This window comes from Monodon monoceros, unplaced genomic scaffold (genome assembly GCF_005190385.1).
Source record: "Monodon monoceros isolate NGI ecotype Baffin Bay Population unplaced genomic scaffold, NGI_Narwhal_1 Super_Scaffold_4, whole genome shotgun sequence".
Classification (NCBI taxonomy): domain Eukaryota; kingdom Metazoa; phylum Chordata; class Mammalia; order Artiodactyla; family Monodontidae; genus Monodon; species Monodon monoceros.
In genome coordinates, this window is record NW_021703781.1 from 3728770 (window position 1) to 3752819 (window position 24050).

Here is a 24050-nt window from a genome sequence, read left to right on the forward strand (position 1 = left end):
ATAGTATTCCACTGTCTGAATGCCCCACAGTTTTATTTATCTGTTCACCTGCTATAGGACATCTTGATTGTTCTCAAGTTTTTGGCAATTATTAAATAAAGCCGCTATAAACATTTGTGTGCAGGTTTTTGCGTGAACCTAAGTTTTCAAAGAGGGTCAAGGAGCACAACTGCTGGATTGTATGGTAAGAGTATGTTTACTTTGTAAGAAATTGCCAAACTGTTTTCCAAAATGGCTGTATCATTTTGCATCCCCACCAGCAATAAGTGAGAGCTCCTGTTGCTCCACATGCCTGTCAGCATTTGTTGTTGTCAGGGTTCTGAACTTTGGCCATTCTAATACGTGTGTATTAGTATCTTATTGTCATTTTAATTTGCAGTTCCCTAGTGGCATATGATGTTGAGCATATTTTCATATGCCTATTTGCCATCTGCACATCTTCATTGGTGAGGTGCCTATTCAGGTTTTTGTCCACTTTTAATTAAGTTCTTCTAATTGTTGAGTTTTTAAAGTTTTTTGTATATTTTTTGGATAACAGTACTTTATCAGATATGTCTTTTGCAAATATTTTCTCCCCAGGCAGGTCTAGTCACAAGAAAATTCCTCAATTTTTATTTGTCCAAGAAAGTCTACATTTATCTTTCACTTTTGAAAGATAATTTTGCAAGGTACAGAATTCTAGATGTGTGTGTATGTGTGTGTGTGTGTGTGTGTGTGTGCGTGCGTGTTACTTTCAACAATTTACTTTATTCCACTCTTGTCTTGCTTGCACTGTTTCTGTCTTACTCAGTTCAGGTTGCCATAAAAAAGTACAATAAATAGGCCGGGCGGCTTAAACAACAGACATTCATTTTGCACAGTTCTGAAGGCTGCAAGTCAGAGATTATTTTGCCAGCATGGCCAGGTGCTAGTGAAGGTTCCCTGGCTTGCAGACGGCTGCATTTCCTCTGTGTCTTCACATGGCAGAGAGACTTCTGGTGTCTCTTCTCTTCTTATAAGGGCACTAATCCCATCATGAGGACCCCACCCTCATGACCTCATCTAAACCTATTTCCCAAAGGCCCCATCCCCAAACATCATCATATTGGAGGTTAGGGTTTTCAACAGGAATTTTGGGGAGACACAGTTCAGTCTATAGCAGCTCCTGAGGAGAAGTCAGATGCAATTCTTACCTTCCTCCTCTATAGGCAAGGTGTTCTTATCCTCTGGTATCTTTCAAGATTTTTTTCTTTATCTTTGATTTTTAGCAACTGGAATATAATATGCATGGGTGTAGTTTTTTGGCATTTATCATGCTTGGTGTTCTCTGAGATTCCTGGATATGTGATTTGGTGTCTGATATTAATTTGGGGAAATTCTCAGTCATATTCTGTACCATTCTTTCTTCCCCTCTGGTATTCCCATTACACATGTTATACATTTTATACTTGTCCCACAGTTCTGGGGGTTTTTTCAGTCGTTTTTCTCTCTGATTTTCCATTTTGGAAGTTTCTATCAACCTATCCTTAAGCTCAGAAATTCTTTCCTCAGCCATGTACAGCCTACTTATAAGCCCTTCGAGGGCACTCTTCATTTCTGTTAGAGTGTTTTTGATTGCCAGCATTTCTTCTCGATTCTTTCTTGGAATTTCGACCTCTCTACTTGCATTGCACATCTGCTCTTGCCTGCTGAACACTTTATCCGTTAGAGCCCTTAGCATGCTAATCATAGCTGTTTTGAATTCCCAGTCTGATAATTCCAACATCCTGCCATATCTAGGTCTGGTTCTGATGCTTGTTATTTCTCTTCAAACTGTGTTTTTTGCTTTTTAGTATGCCTTGTAATTTTTTCCTTGGTAGCCAGACATGACGTAACAGGTAAAAGGAACTATGGTAAACAAACCTTTAGTCATGCGTTATTAACGTGTGAGGGGAGAGGTATTCTATAGTCCTGGGATTAGTTCTCTGTCTTTTGGTGACCCTGTGTCTCTGGACTGTGAACTTCACAAGTGCTTCTGAGTCCCACCCTCACCTTAGGTGGAACAGAATGGCTTGAAAGGACTAGGCTGGAGTTGGGTATTTCCCTTCCCTCACATGGAAGGCTGTAGCCAAACTGGACTTTGGTATTTCCCCTCCTCCAGGTAAGTTAGGCTCCGAAAAATATCCCAATAGTTTAGGCTCCAGTAAAATCTTGAGGCAGGCTTAGTTAAGAAGAAAAGAATGCTCTGGTATATTTCAAAATGGTTACTCTCCCTGCGGAAGGCAGGAAGGGGTTTTCCTCCAATATTCACTGTTGACAACCTGGTTAAGCTAGTGGGGGTGAAACTCACAAAAGTGTGGGGCTCCCTGATGACTGGATTCACCTGGAGTTATTAACCCTCAGACTTGTCTACACTGAGCCTCCAGCAATTTGTCAATCACTGTTCAGGTTTTCCTACCCCTGGTACTGGTTCCCATAGAGGTTTCTGCTCCTGGGTTCCTGTTCCTCTGTATTCACCTGTCTGTCTCTCCAGTTTAGGAAGCAGGAATTTGCCCTGCTGCCTCTCCTCTGATGGATCTAAGAAGACCTTTCTGTTTTTTTCAGTTTGTTCAGCTTTTCACTTATTCTTAGGATGGTGTAATAACTCCCAGACTCCTTACCTGCTGGACCATAAACCAGTAGCCAGTAACCGATCTTTTACAATGTTTCCAAGGTAATTCAATGGGGAAAGGTTAGACTTTTCAACAACTGTGCTAGTGAATCTCAATCTTTACCTCATCTCATACACACGAGTCAACTCAAAACGGATCATAGATCTAAATATAAGAGCTACAGCTACAAAACTTTTAGGAAAAAAATATTTGTAACCTTGCGTAAATATTTTTAGATAGAACATAAAAAGTACAAACCATAAAATAAATAACTTATAAATTTAACTTCACTATAATTTAAAACTTCTGTTCTTTGAAAAATAATGTTAATGAAATGGAAGTACAAGCCACGAACTGGAAAAAAATATATGAGCAATATATATTTGATCGAGAACTTATATCCAGAATATGTAAAAAACTCCTATCTTAATAATAAGAGCATACGATGCAATTTTAAAATGAGTAAAAGATTTTAACAGATTTTTCACCAATGATCTTTCACAAATGGCAAGCAAGCATATGAAAACAGACTCGACAATAATCGTTATTAGAGAAATATGAATTAAAACCACAGTTAGATACTAGCACACGCTGGAATGGCTACTACTTTTAAAAACTGACAACATTAAGTGCTAGAAAGAATCTGGAACACTTGGAAATCTCAAAGATTATAGGGGGATGGAAACCAGTACTGACACCTTGGACAACAGTTTGGCAGTTTATTATGAAGTTATATGCATATATATATATATAATTCATAATTTTCAGTAACTGGAAATAACCACAGAAATGCTACTCAGCAATAAAAAAAAAAACTACTGACACATTGTTGGATCTCAGAAGCATTGCACTAATTGAAAGAAGTACTTCAAAAGCTACATATTGCATAATTCCATTTATGTGAAGTTCTAGGAAAAGCGAACTACAAGGACAGAGAGCAGATCAGTGGCTGCAGGAACCTGCACCTGGGGAGGGGGATGAAGAAAAATTTGGTGGTGGTAGAATTGTTCTACATCATGACTGTGATGGTGACACATTCATCAAAACTCATCTAATTGTACATTTAAAACTAGTGCATTTTATTGTATAAAGTTGATTTTTTAAAGTTATAAACATAAAAATCATATGAGTGGTGGTCAAAGGTTGACATAGGAAGAAGAGACAGACCACAAAGGGATACAATAGGACCTTTGAGTTGGTAATATTCTATAACTTGATTGTGGCATTGGTTCCATGACTCTATACATGTATCAAAACTTACCAAATTATATATATTAAAAACTTGAATTTTGCAGCATACAAATTATATCTCAATGAACCAGACTTTCAAACAATTAATAAAAAATAAATATATAAACAAAAAGAGACTGGAACACAACAGAGCAAATTATAAAAGGGTCCTGTAAGGGAAAAGTTTGTGCCCCCGAATTTTATAGGCAGTCATGTGCCCTTTAACAAAAGGCAGTGGAAAGAGGTTTTCAGAAAACACCTAAGGAGTTTTCCTGAATGAAATCCCTGGGGTCTTGTGACAGAATAAAGGAATGTAGTTCAAAAGAAAGAACCCAGAAACACTGCTTAATTATATAACTGTTGTTCTACATGACAGTATAAATGTGGTAACAAACAGAGCCACCACAAGCATGTACATTACCATTGTGTACTAGAAAAAAGATCCTTCCCCTCTCTTTTTTTTTTAATGTAAAAAAAGAATAGCCACATGAAAAGGATGGAAGGAGTGAGGGAGGGAATTATGCCATTGATTACCCCAGAGAAATTCAAATGTGATACATCAGAAGATAATGTTATTGAATTCCTCTCTTCCACAAAGGGGAATAAACAATTATCTTTCTTCCACTGACACTGATGAGTTTAATATGATTTTAAGCTAACCTTTTAAAAAGTTAATAAATGTCATATAATATATATTTAAAACCCTTTGGAACATATATTATTTACTGTTTTACATTTAATTTTTATTTTATCAAAGAGGTACTTGTGGTGTAACACATTAAAGGCAGGGTGTCCATAAAGTCAAGAAATATGTATACTATAAATTAATTACTTTTTTACTGATTGAAGATGCCCCTTAACACGTTATATGTGCTATTGATTTCAGACTTCATAGCCCTTCTGCAGTTCTACAAGCCTAGATGAACAGCAGTGGTCCCCTGCCCACACCATCCATCTCCTTGCTCCAACTCCTGCTTCCCAAAGGCAGGGACTTTCACCTGTTTCATCGTCTATTTACTTCCGTACTTCCAGATAACATGCTTGTTTTGTTATTTCTTGATTTTTTTTCAACTTCAGATATTATTTGCTGACTTTCTAATGTGGAAGACAAGATTAAGACCTCCCCAAGACTTGTGATGATGGATGACTTTGTTTCTTGCTTCTTGTGTTCTTTGGTTTCCTATTATGCACATGTTAACTTTTAAGAAATAAATGTTATTTTAAAAACCTTAAAAAAAAAAAAAAAAGACCTCCCCAAGAGGAAGGACAGGAATAAAGACACAGATGTAGAGAATGGACTTGAGGACATGGGGAGGGGGAAGGGTAAGCTGGGACGAAGTGAGAGAGAGGCATGGACATATATACACTACCAAATGTAAAACAGATAGCTAGTGGGAAGCAGCTGCATAGCACAGGGAGATCAGCTCGGTGCTTTTTGACCACCTAGAGGGGTGGGATAGGGAGGGTGGGAGGGAGGGAGACGCAAGAGGGAAGAGATATGGGAACATATGTATATGTATAACTGATTCACTTTGTTATAAAGCAGAAACCGACACACCATTGTAAAGCAATTATACTCCAATAAAGATGTTAAAAAAAAAAAAAAGACCTCCCCAAGAGGGGCACACGCAAGTACACACACACACACACACACACACACACACACACACACACACATTCATCTCCCCCATTCTGCCATTACAGTTATAATTCTTATTCAGGTCGCCATAGATACAAAATATTCACAGCTGAGCTACGCATGTACCATTTGCTTTTCTGATACCTCTTGCTGTTTTCCTAAAGTTAAAGCTTACCTTGTTTTTTCATCATCGTAGGTTTCCCTTGCTGCCAGCCTGGGTTTTAACTTTCTCCATCTGGATAAATCTATGGTCCATCTGTTTCCTGGATTCTAAAATTTTTTTACTGTCATAGCCATTCCCGTTCTCTGTCCATAAAGCTTGATGCAACTGTATCCCTTTACCATGTTAAGCAGAAGCCCCACCCAGTGTCAGTAACTGACCAAGCCAGGCAGACACCTGGAGGGGGCAGGGGGTCAGACCAGGTGGGCTTTGTGCTCCGTGGCAAATTGGGTATCTTAATGCATCTTCTAAACCACTGAGGCTTCATCCGCCAGGCCCTGTTATTGCTAATGCGCTCAGATCCCATTTCTCTTGAAATTGGAAGAGACATTTGTTTACTTAAAATACCGTTAATTCAGTGGATGTGAGAAGAAGGCCCTGGGCCTCATACCTACCTTCACGGCGCTGAAGCAGAACACGTGCAGCACAGCTGCGGCGGAAGCACTCCGGGCCACGCTGTAAACGGCCGACACCATCCCCGAAACAGCTGGAACACAAACGTCAAGAGTTCCCTTCTAGACTGGCAAGCCTCACGGTCAGTACATGTTGTAAGACATGAAGTTTGTACGTAAATCAACTATACTCCAGTAAAAATTAAAAAAAAAAAAAAGAAGAAATGAAGTTTGTAGCTTTCAAACACAAAATGCCTGTGAAAGGGGCAAAAAAATCAATCTACGGGGCAGTCAAAAAGCCCTGAGCGACTCTTAGTACAAGAAAGACACTGACCGCTACCTAACAACTCAAGAGGACCACAGATAGAAAGAACTTTTGATAGCATTCTTGGAAGGCTGTGTGAACCAGGCAGTGCGGAGGTGGGGAGACCTTGTCGCTTACAGTTGGAAGCTGCTGGCCCCGGAAAGCTCAGGGATGGCCATTTCAACAGAAGAAAGGAGAGAGATGGAGCTGGAGACGGGGATGGAGATGGGGATGGAGATAGAGATGGGGATGGAGACGGAGATGGGGATGGAGACGGAGACAGAGATAAGGACAGAGGGAGATGGATGATAGATAGATAGATAGATAAAAAGAACAAGAAAGCACTCCTGTGTGTGTGAGCGTGTGTCTGTGTGTCTGTGTGTGTACAAGGAGGTGGCAGCAGTAATTAATTGCCCTCTATGGTCTTGTGCTTTATGTACAGATTTCATGGAATCCTTACAGCAACACTATGAGATCAGCACGTTAGTCTCCATTTAGAGAAGAGTAAACTTTAAAGGTAAGCAATCTGATTAAAGTCTCCAAGTAAGCATTAGATGAAGCTTCATCCACCTTGGTTGGAATCTAAAGTACACACCAAATGAAAGGAGACAGGTCGCCTGTCTGTACAGGCCCGCACACCACACACACTCACAATGTCTCACGCACACGCTCCCAGACTAACTCAGACGTGTGCATGCTCAAATACACACACGGCGCACACACTCACCTCCACTCACCCACATTCACACACAGTCACACATACGGCTTTTCCAAAGAACACTTAGAAGAGCCTTAAACCTAGTGCAAAGCTCATGGAATTCTACGCTTCCCTGTTTTCCGCTTGTGTCAAGCTGGGTGGACCACTTTCAGTTTGGATGAAGGAATCTAGAAGGGCCCACCATCAACCTGACGGACCAGAGCTGAAGTCCTACAAAGGCTCAGGACAACCTAACTGTCCAGACCTCATTCCACGCCTGAGGCTACTTAGCCCTTATCTGAACTTCAGACTTTTTTACAGGACGAACAGAATGAACAAGACTTACCAGAACCTCCAAAAAACAGCATGTCAATTTGCTCCAAAAGATAGATGCAGAAAGTGTTGATCTGCGGGAAGAGCCCAAGGAGGGAGATTGCAGGGAAGCAATATAGAAATACTGGAAGTGAACAGACAAAATTGATGGTAAGCGTGCGGGAAAGGTGGCCGAGGTTCCTGCTGCAGTCCCACCTCCCTCCCCCCTTTCAGCCCAGCCCACCCCACCCAGGTCCTGGAGGCAATACGGCCTCCTCTCCCCTACCCGCTGGAGGAGGTTGGAGGTTGAGCCGCACAGGCCCGTGGAAATAATAAAGGCGCTGCTTTTGAGGAAGAGGCGGGCCTGGGACTGAGCAGACACATGGGGATGGTGGGCGGAGAGTAGATCCGCCTTCAGCTCTCAATGACAGACTTGGACTTAGCGGAAATGAGATGGGAAAAGAGGACCAGGAAAATTACATGATCATGCAAAACCCAAGCAGTTGTTAGAGGGTCTCTTCCAGCAAGGCTCCTTGCTTTGTGCTTCTATCACCTCCAGGGCTTGAGTTGCTGTGTGTGTTCTGTTCTAAATACCCGGTGGAGACTCAGGTTTCAGTCAGAACCTCAGACCCACAGAGCAGCAAGGGAGAGTGGTGATGAACTAAGAAATCCCACAGCCATGACGATGCGACACTGAAGGGCCTGCTTCTCAGGTGGCGCACGTCACCTGGGAGGTGAAAGGGGCCCTGCCTGACGAGAGGAAAACTGGCAGCTTCCCAAACCGTAACAATGCAATTGGATGAAACATCCATACGTTATAATTCAGTGTTTCACAGAGATCATTTGTTCAGGGAAATAACGCATCGTCGAGCTGCATTTTACAGCAATTTCCCCATCATTCTCTTTCTCGATCCTATTTGAGTTGGGTTTCAGAGAAACACAGAAACTCCCATTAGTGGTGCCACAGTACATCTGTCTACCTTTCTGTCTCAGTTTATTGGGTGGAAAGTCAATGAAGTTTGATACTGGTAAACCCTAATAAAACTAAGGAAATTTGATTTGAAATCTAAGACACCTAAACATGGAACTATGTCCAAACCCCATGTATAAACTGCAGTGAAAAGGGCAGGTAGGGAGGATGGGGACCGCGTTTCAGCTATTTCTGAAAAACTGGAAACGCAAACTTTCCACAGTGAAATTGCAGGGATGAGAGTATTTATGTGTGCCATTCTCTGGCTAATCGTGGGTTAACCCCACTACAGTAAAATGGGGCAAACCCAACTACAACAATACCAAGAAACTGTTCCAACAATGTGTGGAAATAAAATTTTATGTAATGAACATGGCTATGATAAACGGGCCTTTGTTTGGGATTGGAGCCATATTTTGACACACATGGTGATTTTGTTGTAATGTTGTCTGTGGCAAGATTTTAACTATACGGTGAAAACCCAAAGCATCTGTGAGTAATACGTTTCTCAATCAAAGCCGGCAATAACAAGGGGGGGTCGGGGGAAGGAATGGGAGTTTGGGATTAGCAGATGCAAACTATTACATATAGGACGGATAAACAACAAGGTCCTACTGTAGAGCACAGGGAACTGTACTCAATATCCTGTGATAAAACGTAATGGAAAAGAACAGAAAAAGAATGTACTGATACATATATGTTTAACTGAGTCACTCTGCTGTACAGAAGAAATTAACATTGTAAATCAACTGTACTTCAATAAAGTTTAAAAAAAAACCGAAGTCAGCAACAAGACACAAATACGGATCTGCTAGTCATAACTATATGACAATTTCTTTTTTCAGTTTTTATAGGAAAGGAAAGATATAAGAAATAAACAGACACTTAATGGCAGGACATACCGTTTTGAGCATGAACATTTTAATTCATATGATTTTAAGCAAACTGACTAGTTCTCTTCTTAAGTTTGGGACTCAAAACCCAGCAATGAAGATTAGATGGTACGCTGCATTCGTCACGGGCATTAGTCCACATTCTCAAGTGTTGTGTGCAATGAAAACTACCAAAAACGAAGAACTACAGAGAAAAGTATGGGTGTAAAATAATGTAATAATGGTAGACAAATACCAGCAAAACGTGGGTAAAGAAGTATTCTCTGTAAGAAATACATTAGGCTACAAAACCCAAACTAATAAAGTGCAAAGCACTGGAACACGATGAATGATGCTGGGGGAAAATAAAATGGTACGAGCCAGGAGGAAGTCCTAACTGAAGATCCTCTGGCTGTGCCTGCGGAGCAGGAGCTAGACGACACAGCACAGAACGGACAGCAGTTGACAGGGAGCCCAGGGTCTAGGTCTCCCCCAGGATGAAATACAGAGGAAACCTCTCGTCTTTAGGGTCAGAGCTGCGCAGGTGGAATTAGAAGAAGGTGGAGGCCACGTAAATGTCAGGGTGCAGCGCACATGAATGAAGAAGCATCAGGAGGACGGCTAGAAAACTCCGCTTGAAGTTGCCGAAATGATTTTGTCCTTTTTTCCATAAGTAAAAAATCAAAAAGTCCCTGTGGTTGTTGGCAACTTTCCCTGTGAACAAAGACATTTTTCTCAGCGTACTGCTGAGAGGGTCTGTAATTTTCTCTCACATCTTCCCTACTCCTCATGTTTCCTAATAATTACCATAAGTGCAGAAACTTCTGGTACAGTTCCACTTCTTTCCAAGCACAATGCATAAATAAAAACATTGGAACTTGCTTCTTTCTTCCGTTATGTGAAGAGTAATATTCATTACTATATCTGCAGGTTGGGGCTTGGGGGAGGTAAGCAGAATTAAAATAACATGGAAGTAAAACCAAGACTATGAACTTGGTATGACTGTATGCGTTGTGTGTCTCCTACATGCCATATCTGTGTATTCGCACACTGCTGACACGGATTCCTGGGGCCAAGAGACAAGTCTTTACACAAGACATGGAAATGTGAGTCTCAGAGTGCAGATGATGGTGGATCCATCTCAGTCGCTGGTTACAAAACCTCCACCATCTCCAAGGGTTACATCCTTGAAGCTGCATTAGTGTAGGTAAGGGATTACGGTCCTAAAGACTAAAATAAAACATCAAACTCTCACATCTGAAAAAGGACCCGTCACATCTGATAAAGAACCCATACAGGGCATGGAACCCTTCTACAAGTGATGGCTGTCTCATCTTGCCGGAGCTCTTCCCACGTCAGGGAACTTCTCGCATCACTAAGCAACCCACGGCCCTACTGGACAGCTCTACACCAAACCACAACACCAGTCTTCCAGTGAGCCGAAATCCACCCACCAGCCACTGGGACTTAGTTACTACAGCTACACCAACAGAGAACAACAGAGAACAAAATCCCTCCCACTTTGGCCTGGCAGCCTTTGAACCACCTACAGCCATCACATGTGCCTCTAGGACTCAAGCATTTCTTCTCTAGGCTGGACGCCCCCATTCCCTCGCCCCATGTGCAGACCCAGTGTAGCCCATGAGGCCACATTCCTCAGGGCACACTCTAGCTTTGCTACTGCTCCTCTTGAAATACGGTTCCAAGAACTGAAGACCTCTCGGCTTTCTCATCCAAAGAATGATTACAAAGCCAGTCTCGCTCATAGGCTTTCGCTGAAGTTACCCAAATGGAAAATAATAAAAATTTCAGCACAGAGGTCAGCAAAGGAAATGAGCACTGACTAAGAAGGCCCTTCACTTTCCTCCTGGAGGAAAAAAAAAAATTATTTTCCTTATAATGAAAGAGAAGTGATATTCTGAACATATATGAAAGATCATAAAAGGAAAATAACTTATTTAAGAATATCACCCTGAGTGTTTCTACTTCCTTAATTCACCCCTCAGCCTACAAAAGCAACTAGTCCCACCACGGACTTTGTCTTTCTTCCTGTGCCAATTTTATCCCCCAGATTCCTCGTCTCTTGTCACTGTGCTTTCTCCTCCTTGTATTGTTCTGTTATCTGATGTCCTCTTCTTGGATTACATAGGACAAAGAGCTTCTCCATCCTTCCCACCTGCTCAGCGGCCGCTGGACTCATCTCCTACCCTTGGCTCGCATTCAACCCCTTCCTCCCTGGGAGCAGAATAAGGCAGCAGACACCAGATCTTCCTGTCTCCCTTGCCCCTCCGCTTCCTCTGGTGCCTCTCTCCACTGTGGTACGCTGATGGTCTGAGCAGAAACCAAGAGCGGCGGTGGAGAACAGAGATTATCACCCATAAGGCACAACTCCAGCCGCTATTCCACACGCCCCAGCACCAGCCAGAGGAGAACCACTTCCTCCGCGAGACAGGCACAAGAGCATCTTCAGACACGTGATGGTAAACAACCTCACACGTACTCACTTCCTGTTTCTCTCTTGTGCTGGTCCTAATGATGGCTTTGACAATCTCCTCTTGAGTAAAATTTCTGGCTGGCAAGTAGCAGATCTAGGGGGTGGTGTCTTTGGTAACTGTCCTTTATCAACTCATCCGGTCAATGGGATCAGATAATCACAAGTCAGCAGGTGTGGAAACCTCTGGATGTCATCACAAGAATTCTCAGAGCTTTGTCAGTCAAGCCTTCGGAGCTGCGGGCCCACAGTGGGGCAGCCTCTTCGCGTAATAAAGATGATAATAGCTAATACCTGGTTAAAGGCACGTTTCTATGTGTTTAAATATACCAACTCATCTAAAATCTGCAACAATCTCCGTGGTGTGTACTATTTTTGTCCCCATATCACAGTTGAATTTTGCTCAAGGTCACACAACTAGTAAAGAAGCAGAGATGGAATTCAAACAGCCAGCCATCTGGCTCCGAAGCTGGGGCTCTACACCATTATATTATGAAGGTCACTTGTGTACGTGGAGCATTTTACATCAAACACCGCCTAGACCTTAAGGCAAGTAAAGTGCACCAATGGAAGGCTGGGTGACATCCAGGACTCCATCTGGACTGAGAACCATGTCCACTCACATGTTACCAGAGCATCTGTGCCGTGCAGATGGGGCTGTGGCTGCCACCCTAATGGCAAAATCGCCTCCACCCTGGGGAGCCCCACTGACGCCACACATCAGGCACCTCAGCCACCAGTCTTCAGATATTGTGATGCTGCAGCTCCCTGCTCATGGATATCAACTTCCTTTAGAATAAGTCCCTTGTTGGATGCTTGGGGCTCTGCCTCCCAGGCCGTCTTCTGAAAGTGTGCAAGCCAAGAGAAAAAAATGCACATCTCTTGATCCAATAATAAAGTAAGAAAATTTATCCAACGAGGGATTCAAAAAATAACGGGGAGAAATACCCTCCCACCTCTATATTCTTCCCCACAACCCCCAAATGAACTCACCTATTAAGAAGTCCCTAGCCGACTGGAGAGACCCTGGAGAGAAGAGCTTCAGGCCATACACAATGTAAGTGGGAGGGTACCTGGCTTTGGCCCCAGTATCAAGCAGCAAGATAAGGCCACAAAGCACACAAAAATAGATTGGTCTGCTATATGTTATGATTTGGTTGTGTCCCTAGAAAACAAACACAATTTCTGAATGGTACCTTTAATTTTGATTAAATAACAAAAGCCTCATAGTCAATCATTTATACCATATTATACAACTTACACCATATAACAATTCACCCCTCCCCCACCATAATTCATACACACAAAACACCAAGGGGGAAAAAAAAAATACCCTGATGTTTACTCTGTCAAAGAAGAATATCAAAAAGAATGTTACGTCTCTCAGACTCAGCAAGATTTACCTGAAAATGTAATTACCAGCCTTGGATAAAATCTAGATCTAATTCAATGCTTCCCCCACAGTGAAACTTCCATTTGTGTTGTTCATTTCAAGTGCCAAACTAATTTAAACCACTATTTGCTCTGCATGCTCTAAGTTGAGCTCCATTATTAACAAGAAATAGAATTACAAGTTGTAGGCTTCAATTTCCTTATGTCTTAGAAAGCAAGACAATACAGGTGCCAAATTATACCTGCAGAGACTGCACAAAATGTCTCAGTGTAGCACAGTGGAATAATCAATTTTTAAACATTTGCTATTTATCTGCATTGTCCTCTGAGGAGGACCAAAAACTTAACTGGTTTCATCTTAACCTTCAAAATATTCTTAAGAGGCAAGCGGACACGTTGTTTTATTCTTCTTCTGGAATGGATAGAAAAATTAAGGAAAAGCTATAACATCAACTTTCCAGGGCAAAAGTCAATGAACAATTAATTTACATCTCACAAATCAATGCACAGTTCATAAGGTTCAAAAAACCAACAAAAATGAATTAGGGAGAGAATATTATTTGCAATTCATGAACTACTTTGAGTATAAAAAGTCAAGATGAAAGTGATACAAGTTTGATCACCTCACACCAGTCAGAATGGCCATCATCAAAAAATCTACAAACAATAAATGCTGGAGAGTGTGTGAAGAAAAGGGAATCCTCTTGCACTGTTGGTGGGAATGTAAATTGATACAGTCACTATGGAGAACAGTATAGAGGTTCCTTACAAAACTAAAAATAGAACTGCCATATGACCCAGCAATCCCACTACTGGGCATATACCCTGAGAAAACCATAATTCAAAAAGAGAGTCATGTACCACAACGTTCACTGCAGCTCTATTTACAGTAGCCAGGACACGGAAGCAACCTAAGTTTCCATCAACAGATGAATGGATAAAGATGGTGTGGCACATATATACAATGGAATATTATTCAGCAATTTAAAAAAAAACGAAATTGAGTTATTTGTAGTGAGGTAGATAGACCCAGAGTCTGTCATACAGAGTGAAGTAAGTCAGAAAGAGAAAATCAAATACCGTGTACTAACACATATATATATATGGAATCTAAAAAAAAAAGAAAAAGAAAAAGGGTTCTGAAGAACCCAAGGGCAGGACAGGAATAAAGACACAGATGTAGAGAATGGACTTGAGGACACGGGGAGTGGGAAGAGTAAGCTAGGACGAAGAGAGAGGCATGGACATATATACACTACCGAGTGTAAAACAGATAGCTAGTGGGAAGCGGCCGCATAGCACAGGGAGATCAGCTCGTTGCTTTGTGACCACCTAGAGGGGTGGGATAGGGAGGGTGGGATGGAGACGCAAGAGGGAGGAGATACGGGGATACATGTATACGTATAGCTGATTCACTTTGTTATAAAGCAGAAACTAACACACCATTGTAAAGCAATTATACTCTAATAAAGACGTTAGGGCTTCCCTGGTGGCGCAGTGGTTGAGAGTCCGCCTGCCGATGCAGGGGACGCGGGTTCGTGCCCCGGTCCGGGAAGATCCCACATGCCGCGGAGCAGCTGGGCCCGCGAGCCATGGCCGCTGAGCCTGCGCGTCTGGAGCCTGTGCTCCACAACGGGAGAGGCAACAACAGTGAGAGGCCCGCGAACCACAAAAAAAAAAAAAAAAAAAGATGTTAAAAATATAAAATAAAAAGACTAGGAAATAAGTCAAAAAAAAGAAAGTGATACAAGTTTGGATATGAATTTTTAAAGTCACTGACTTGAACATATTTAGAAATGCAATTTAAATTGCCACTGCTTCTATAATAGAAATGGTCTTATTCTGAGACCATCTTTTAATAGGAAGGAAAACACAGGCTGTCCATGGGGGCTGGCTATGTCTGGCCCTGAGTCCAGACTCAGTCTTAAAGGGATATTTTGTATTCTTATGAAATTTCCTTTTGAATCCAACTAGGTCATAGATTAATGAGTAAGGGGCTACTTCCTCTGCATTTAAAAAAAAAATTGAAACTAAAGCATAAGTGAAATCTTAATGCATTTCTTATCAAGTGAATAGCAAAATAAATTGCTTGGTATAGACAGCCACTTAGTATACAAATACACAAGCATATGAGATCTTTCCTCAAACTGATACCATTTCAGAAATATAATTAAATAGCTACTTCCCACTTGCCCTCATTCTTTCTGTTACTAAAAGGTTAAAAATAACTTTTTCCAGGAATTGAAAGTCTATGGCTTTGAACAAATTTAAGATATCATCTTGGATCGTCCAAGTCAAACTTTATTTATTGGGCATGGGAATGCTTCCTTTTTATTTGTAATTTCTGAGATAAACCTTAAGGCTCCCTTAGAAACAGGCTGCCCTCACCATCATGCTATCTTTGGGGTCCCCAAACCATTCTAAGCATATCGCTAATACATGGCATGTGAGTCACTTTTATTTGTCTTGATTCCTAAGAACACCCACTAATAAAATTTCCCTCTTCTCCAGTTCCTTCTTTCACGTAGGATTCAATCATAAAACCTCCCAAGGATTCATTTCTTTTTTCAATAGAAAAATTCCACTCGCTCCTCCAGGTGAAGTCTGATCACAATCTTTTCAAACTTGTCCAAGTGTTTCCCACCTGTTTTTTCACCTTCAAATGCCCTGGGGAAGCACTGCTGATTTCTGCTCTGGGGCATCTTGCAGGCTGTTTTACAAAAGCTGGTCTACGCATGCATTTGGGTCTCCCATTAACCCCACCTACATATACAATTTCACAGGCGGTGGTCTGGTCGCAGGGCAAGGAAAGGGTAAGGTGAGAGAATCTATCCAAACCTACAGGTCCCCACCCGGAGAGCAGTGGTGCTTGTGGCTAGGGGACCAGGCCATTCTAATTGTCCTCTTACCAAGACAGTGGGCTGGTCAGATGTTTCAAACTTGCTGCTGATAGATAAGTAGATAGATAGAAGGATGGATAGATAGATAGATTGATAGATGATAGATAGGTAGATAGATATAGATGGATAGATAGACAGGGAGACAGAGCGATAAAAGGGTTTTGTTCTAAGGAAGATGGGGTGTCTGAACCCAGGGGCACTGAACCGAGGCCGTCAGCAACCAGGACACGCCAGCCCCATCCCATCTCTGCCGTTACCCATGCCAGCTCCAGGCTTCGTGCAGATCCGAACTCTCTGCTTCTCAGCCCAGAGGGCGGACAAGAGCTGCCTCACACCTGCTGAGTCTGCACAAGTTCCTGTCTGGCCGCACACAGAGGTCAGCTGGTTTTGACAAGCTGATGTAAGACAGCAAAGGCTAACATTTATCCTGCTTTCCTGTGCCTCAGGCACTCTTCTACCTACTTTAAATATTCCACTCGAAGAAGTCCTACCATTACTCTCATTTTGCCAAGAGTAAACCGAGGCACAAAGAGGAAGAAATGTGTCCCAGGCTTTGCAGTGCGGCCGAGCCAGGACTTGGATACTACCCACTGGCTACTACCCACTGGCTCGCCAAACTGACCCAGATGGTGATTGCATTTGCCACTGGATCCTTCTAGGCCCAACACTCAACCTCACTCGGATCAAGTTCATTCGCAATCCTCATTCTTTAGACACATGACGTGAATGTTACTCATGTGAAGTAAAGAGAGAGTGGGGGGGAAATCATTCGTAATAGCTTCTCCTGGAAGGTGGAAGAGGGCTCCTACCAGGAGAGGGTGTAGAAAAGTAACTGCCCGCTGCTCTGTCCAGCCCCTCTGAGACACTACGTCTACCTACGTGGAACTCTCTTTACTCTAATAAGGATTTGCTGTTTGCTTTAGCAATTCACCTGTTTATATTTAGAGTCACATTTTTTTAATTGAAGTATAGTTGATTTACAATATTGTGTTAGTTTCAGATATACAGCATAGTGATTTGTTTGGGGGGTTTTTCATGCAGATTATATTCCATTATAGGTTATTGCAAGATATTCAATATAGTTCCCTGGGCTATACAGTAAATCTTTGTGGCTTATCTATTGTATGTACAGTAGTTTGTATCTGTTAACCCCATAATTTATCCTTCCCCCTCTCTCCCTTTTGGCAACCGTAAGTTTGCTTTCTGTCTGTGAGTCTGCTTCTGATTTTTCCATAGATTCATTTGTATTATTTTTTAGATTCCACACGTAAGTGATATCATACAGTATTTGTCTTTCTCTGTCTGACTTATTTCACTAAGCATAATATTCTCGAGGCCCATCCAAGTTGCTGCAAATGGCAATACTTCAGTCTTTCTTTTTTTGCTAAGTATTATTCCATTGTTTATATACACCATCTCTTCTTTATCTAATCTGTTGATGGGCACTTGGGCTGCTTCCATGTCTTGGCTATTATAATAGTACTGCTATGAACACTGGGGTGCGTGTATCTTTTCTAATTAAAGTTTTCATTTTTTCTGGATGTATACCGAAAATTTTTAACTATACACTTCAGTTCCCCTTGTGTGTGGAGCAAAAGAAGGAGATCTGGGGATGGGCGCCCACTGCCCTAAGGAAGCTGAACCCCAGTAAAACCCTAGCCAGCAAGTATTCTATGACCCACACTTGGTGGCATATATATATACAGTGGAATATTACTCAACCATAGAAAAGAATGAAATTATGCCATTTGCAGCAACATGGATGGACTTAAGAGATTATCATACGAAGTGAAGTAAGTCAGACAAACATTGTATGATATTACTTATACCTGGAATCTAAAAAAATGATACAAATGAACTTATTTACAAAACAGAAACAGACTTACAGACAGAAAAACAAATGTATGGTTACCAAAGAGGAAAGGTGGGGAAGGGATAAATTAGGAGTTTGGGATTAACAGATACATACCACTCTATATAAAACAGATAACCAACAAGGACCTACTGTAGAGCACAGGGAACTATACTTAATATCTTGTAATAACCTATAATGGGAAAGAATCCGAAAAAGAATAGATATGTATATGTATAACCAAATCACTTTGCTGCACACCAGAAACTAACCCAACGCTGTAAATCAACTATACTTCAATTTCTAAAACTTTTTAGTGAAATTAAAAAAAAACCATTTCTCCGATAAACAGCACCTTAACCAGGTGTTCAAGGTCAACATCAAAAGTGGTTCAGTCATGTTGATTGTACATAACCTCGAAATGACGTAAGGAAAATGGCACTTTACTTCTGTGGTTTTCCTCCCCCATAACCCAGTTAAATCATCAGATGAGCCCCAGCTAAATCCCAACTGAGGGACAGTCTACAAAATCCCTGACCAATGCTCCTCAAAGCTGTCCAGTTATCAAAAACCAAGGAAAATCTGAGGAACTGTCACAGCCAGGAGGAACCTTAGGAGAGAGAATGACTAAATGTCAGGCAATGTCCTAGATGGAATCCTCAAAAAAAAAAAAATAGGGACCTAGGTGTGGGCTTTGTGGAAACTGTACACTCAGTCCTCTGGATCCGCAGAGCAGAAGGAGAAAGGAAAGAAACCTTTACAGAGGACTGAATATTCCAGGTCCTGCACTGGGCACATTATATAGATTATCCAACTCACTCATGACCAAATCCAGCTGAGGCTGTTATTATTATCCCCACTTTACTCACACAAAAATTACCAGCATTTGTCAAGTGCTCCCGCGGTGCCAGATTCTAGGCTGAGCCCTGGATGTACATTATCTTGTTTAATCCCCTTACAATCCTATTTTATTATTTCCTCTTTTACAGAGGAAAAACCTGAGATTCAGAGAGGTCACTTGACCAAGATGCCGTAGTTTGTACGTGGCGAGGCTGGATTCGAATCCCGAAACCCGCACGCTTCCAGTTACCCCGGTGTTTCTCGGGTGTGATCTGAGATCACCTCCGCCATCAGCACGGGGTGGGGGAGTGTTAAAATGCAGGTTCCCAAGTGCTGCCCCAGCTGTCCTAACTCAGAATCCCTGCAGGTGCTGGGAAAGGCCCCGACACTGCCTCTGTGCCAGTGATCCCACTGGATTTTGCTTTCTGGGTTATCATTAGTGGATACTGTTGGTTAGACCAGTGTATAAATCTGTGTAAGCCAAGGAAGAGCCTCACTGCCTGTGACTAAGGTGCCAGTCTCTGATCCTCAGATTCCTTCCAGGAGCTACCCCCCATTCTCATTTTCGTAAGCTCTCCTAGACCTCTTTTCTTTTCCAGTCAGACACGTTTCTTTCAGGCCCAGGGTCGATGGTGCCGTAACTATTAGCAGGCCAGTGTTAATCTGTAACTCTATCTGAAGCTCACAGAATGTTATGAAAAAAAAAAAAATTTTTTTTTTTCATTGTGCTATCTTCAGGTTTTAACAACTTGCTCAAAATTTGCCACCTCTGTGCTCCTGGAAGGAAACAAAGGAGAAAGTCAGTCAATCACTCCAAGAACTGACTGCATTAATGGCCCTCCCTGGGAACGAACAAAGTAACGCAGTTTTGAAACGCACTGGTTCATCTGACAGCCCCTGATGAATGAACCTTAGCCAGGGCTGGTGGCAGGCTTGAGCACCATCTCTCTACCAGACTGGGTTCATTCTCTTGACCATCTCCTTTCTGAGGTTTTCTCATCTCTAAACAGTAAATCAGCCTCTAAACGCCTACATGGCTCAGCCACACTGCAAGAGGAACTATTTTATAGCTACCATATTTTCTTGCCTCATCAGAACAGTTAGAGAAATGCCAGCTCGAATCTGGGACTCATTCTACTCAGAAATCTGTGTAAGCAAATTAAGTACTGCCATAAACATAGTTTGATGTCTGACTGTGGCTTCTGTTGACAGTAAGAGAAGTCGTTTCTTCCTATCTCACTACGACATGCTTGCTCAGATAAAGGAAGGGCAGCTGCATTTAGTCCTCCAGGAACTGGATCAATATAGACAATACGACTCCAACTTAGAGCAGGACCCAAGGGTCCTGCGAACAGTCATTACAGATCTACAGGGATTATGCAGCTGTACTGGCCATCCCCCTTGCCTAGCATTATTCCTGAAAGTACATGCAGGAAATGAATGTTTAACAGCATGCAACACCCCTCCCCCACGTCACCCAGAAAGACAGTGACCCAAGTGCTGTCACTAGGAAGCGGGGCTTATTTATCACAGCAGGAGGACGCCAGTGTCGCGTCTAGGGTGGGCTGGGACAGCACACCCCAGGGCTGTACGTCTCTGCGCTCACCACCTAACCCAGATTCCTGACAACAATCACAACGGCACATCCGTGATAGCCTAATTATGCTGCTTCTGCTTATCTTGACATTCAGACTCTGGGATGAAAGAAGATGTATTATATGTATTAAACCAATTATGGGGAACAGAGGAATTTAACAAGATAGTAATGTATGCCAGGTGAGTGTCCAATTACAAGCTTTTCTTAATTACTATGAGCTAAGCATGAGCTATCACAGATCTAAAAGCAGTCCTAAATCATGGATATGAATTTTTTTAAAGGCACAGTAGCGGGAAGGTCAAGTTTTCTTTCTTTGGAAGTGGTTTTTGGGGACCCACAGGAGCTCACCATGACAGAGGAAAGAAGGTTTCCCAAGGAGCTGGGACATCCACCAGGCAGTGGTCTCGGTGCACAGGCATGTGGCCAGGGTCCCAGTAGGGAAAGCGCCAGACCTGGAGCCGCAGCACCACAGGGGAAGGTGCAGCCGGGTCAGTGGATGCTACGTGTGCTTCCGAGCTCATGGAAGAACGCCCAGGCACCAAGAGATCAGTGCTGGGGAGCCCGGAGTGTCAGATATAAATGAGCCCCAAATGATGAGGTAAAAGGTAACAATACACTTGAAAATGTGGAAGAGAAAGAGATCAGCTTCAGGTAAAAAGAATAATGATTCATGCTTACATACTGAGGTTTCTACCATCTATTAAGCAATTTCTCTATGCCAGGCACTGTTTTAAGCCCGTTACTTGGATTACTGAATCCCCATAGGCATTTTTATTATCCTTATGTACACACAGGGAAGCTGAGGCATGGAGAGTACACATTTTGTTCAGGGTCCAACAATCAGACACAGGAACCAGAAAACGAACGCAGGCAGCCTGACTGCAGAGTCTGGGCTCACCGTCTTTCCTGACATGAGTCCAGTGGGGGCAGAAAAGGCCCTGCACACATTCTTGGTTCCCATCCTGTTCCGTCCCTGCCACCATCCCCACCACGCTCTCCGATCTAGCCTGAACTTGGCCACCATGCATTAATATTTCTATTTATATATTCAATATATATGGATATTGATATGCACGTCGCCTTTTGAATCTATTTTGCCCATTCCCCTATCTTCAACGCAAGCAGAGAGGACAAGCTACTCGCCCGTGGTTGGACACTTACGTGGATTGGCGAGGCGGGGTCAGGCTGAACGCTCTAGAACACAAATGAGAAGTGTCTGTGTCATCATCTCATGATTTCAAGGCTACATTAGTGATGGTAAGAATTAGATGTGCTCTTGCCTTTAACAGGGAGTACTGGCAGCTGGCCATGACGAGGCAGAAGAGAAGCACCCACATGTCTTTGCAAAAGCCTCGGTTCAGCGTCAGAAATCCGAGCAGGGAAACCAGGACAATCAGTAAAACTGCCAACACGTTTTCCTTGACATCTTCAGTTCTGGGCAAAATAAACAAATTAAAAACGGAGGGAATAAAAGGTAAGGCTGTCTGTTTTTAAACAGAGAATACCTGCATGCTTCTAAAAAGACTGGCCACAAGAGAGTACTTATCCCAAGCACGCCTTTATATTTGGTAACAAGATTTTAAGGTTTCCTTCTTTCTTTCCTTCGTCCTGTGTTTTATATTTTTAAAAATCCATATTTAACTCCCACTTTCTGTTATTGAAGTAAATGAAATATAATCCAATTGGGTGTCCTTGGTCACTCAACTGGGTTTATTACTGGGAGAAGACCGTTAATTCCTCCATCCACAACAGTGAAATGTGAAGGAGCTTCACGGACTCCACTAAATGGGGGAAGGGGTGCGTGGCAATCCCTTCCAGATACAGTCTCCGTGGCCGGAATTTCCTGCTCAGTTTCAGAAGCCAGGAGAGCTCCAGCCGGAGGGCTGACGTGCAGAGGGTGCGACTGAAAGTATGTCGTGACCACAGCCTCACGGGGTGGTTTTCTCTTGGGGGGGGGCTCCACTTGAGAGGTGCAGGGTAGAGAGGTGAGCTCATCAGGTGTGGGCTGTTATCAGTGGATGTGCAAAGGGACAAGGAAGGGAGTTTTAAGATGCTGGTGCAAAGGGGCTAAAGCTGGATCATGGGGAGGCAATGAGGGCTGCTGGTGGGAGGAAGTGGATGCATCAAAGTGCAAAAGAGGATGTGGTAACACTGGAGGCAGGTGGAGGGGCCGGGAAGGTTGAACGGAGGCTGGGATGATGACGTCAGGGGTGGGAGGCTTCTGTGGGGGGACGAGATGCAGGGTGGAGTTACGGCTGAAATGAAGTTAAGGGAGGATGGCGTGGACCACAAGGTCGAGAGTTCAGATGAGTCACTCACAAGAATTCTGAGTACATCTCCTACCTCACCAATGTTTGCACATGTACATATTGTTTGGGGCTTGTTGTTTTTTCTGGCCGTGCCGCATGTGGGAATCTTAGATCCCCAACCAGGGATTGAACCCACGTCCCCTGCAGTGGAAGCATGGAGTCCCAACCACTGGACCACCAGGAAGTCCCCATATTGGTCTTTCCCATTCAATTATGATCATTTTTAGACAGGGACAATTGGCTACTTCATCCCTGGCATGTTCAGGCACTCCTGAACATTCTATTTTTAATTAATAGACATTATTTTTTAGAGCAGTTTTAGATTTCAAAATAAATTGAGGGGAAAGTACGAAGAGTTCCCACGTAGCCCCTCCCCCCAAACACACCCACCCTCCCCCACCATCAACATCCCCGACTAGGGTGCTACATGTGTTATAACTGAGGAACCGACACGGACAACTCATTATCAACTAAAGCCCATAGTCTACATTATGGTTCATTCTGGGTGGTGGACATTCTGTGGGGTTAGACATTGGTATAATGATAAGTATCTGCCATTACAGTATCTTACAGAGTATTTTCACTGCCCTAAAAATCCTCTGCGCTCTGCCTATTCATCCATCCTTCCTCTCTAACCCCTGGTAACCACTCATCTTTTTACCGTCTCCATAGTTCTGCCCTTTCCAGATTCCGCGGTGGAATCATACAGAATGTAGCCTTTTCAGATTAGCTTCTTTCACTTAGTAATACACACTGAAGGTCCCTCCGTGTCTTTTCATGGTTTGATAGCACCTTTCTTTCTATTGCTGAATAATATTGCACTGTATGGACGTACCACAGTTTCTTTATCCATTCACCTATCAAAGACATCTTGGTTGCTTCCAAGTTTTGGCAATTATGAATAAAGCAGACTTCCCTGGTGGTGCAGTGGTTAAGAATCCACCTGCCGGGGCTTCCCTGGTGGCGCAGTGGTTGAGAGTCTGCCTACCGATGCAGGGGACACGGGTTCGTGCCCCGGTCCGGGAAGATCCCACATGCCGCGGAGCGGCTGGGCCCGTGAGCCATGGCCGCTGAGCCTGCGCGTCCGGAGCCTGTGCTCCGCAACAGGAGAGGCCACAACAGTGAGAGGCCCGCGTGCCGCAAAAAAAAAAAAAAAGAGAATCCACCTGCCAATGCAGGGGACACGGGTTTGAGCCCTGGTCCGCGAAGATCCCACATGCCTCAGAGCAACTAAGGTTGTGCGCCACAACTACAGAGCCTGCGCTCTAGAGGCCGAGAGCCACAACTACTGAGCCCGTGTGCCGCAACTACTGAGCCCGTGTGCCGCAACTACTGAAGCCCACGTGCCTAGAGCCAGTGCTCCGCAACAGCAACTAGAGAAAGCCCACGCGCAGCAATGAAGACCCAACACAGCCATAAATAAA

The 24050-nt window shown here is 43.1% G+C and overlaps 1 protein-coding gene across 1 annotated transcript in view; it reads right to left on the reverse strand.

The window, feature by feature from the left end:
- PCNX2 (pecanex 2) overlaps positions 1-24050 on the reverse strand; it is a 278141-nt gene that overhangs the window by 188437 nt on the left and 65654 nt on the right. Inside the window, exons 11-15 of the mRNA XM_029200853.1 lie at positions 21598-21751; positions 21479-21511; positions 12730-12901; positions 7438-7548; positions 6094-6185 (exon numbers count right to left, since the gene is read on the reverse strand). Of these exons, the coding sequence (XP_029056686.1) occupies positions 6094-6185; positions 7438-7548; positions 12730-12901; positions 21479-21511; positions 21598-21751 (562 nt within the window). The remainder of the gene's footprint in view (positions 1-6093; positions 6186-7437; positions 7549-12729; positions 12902-21478; positions 21512-21597; positions 21752-24050) is intronic.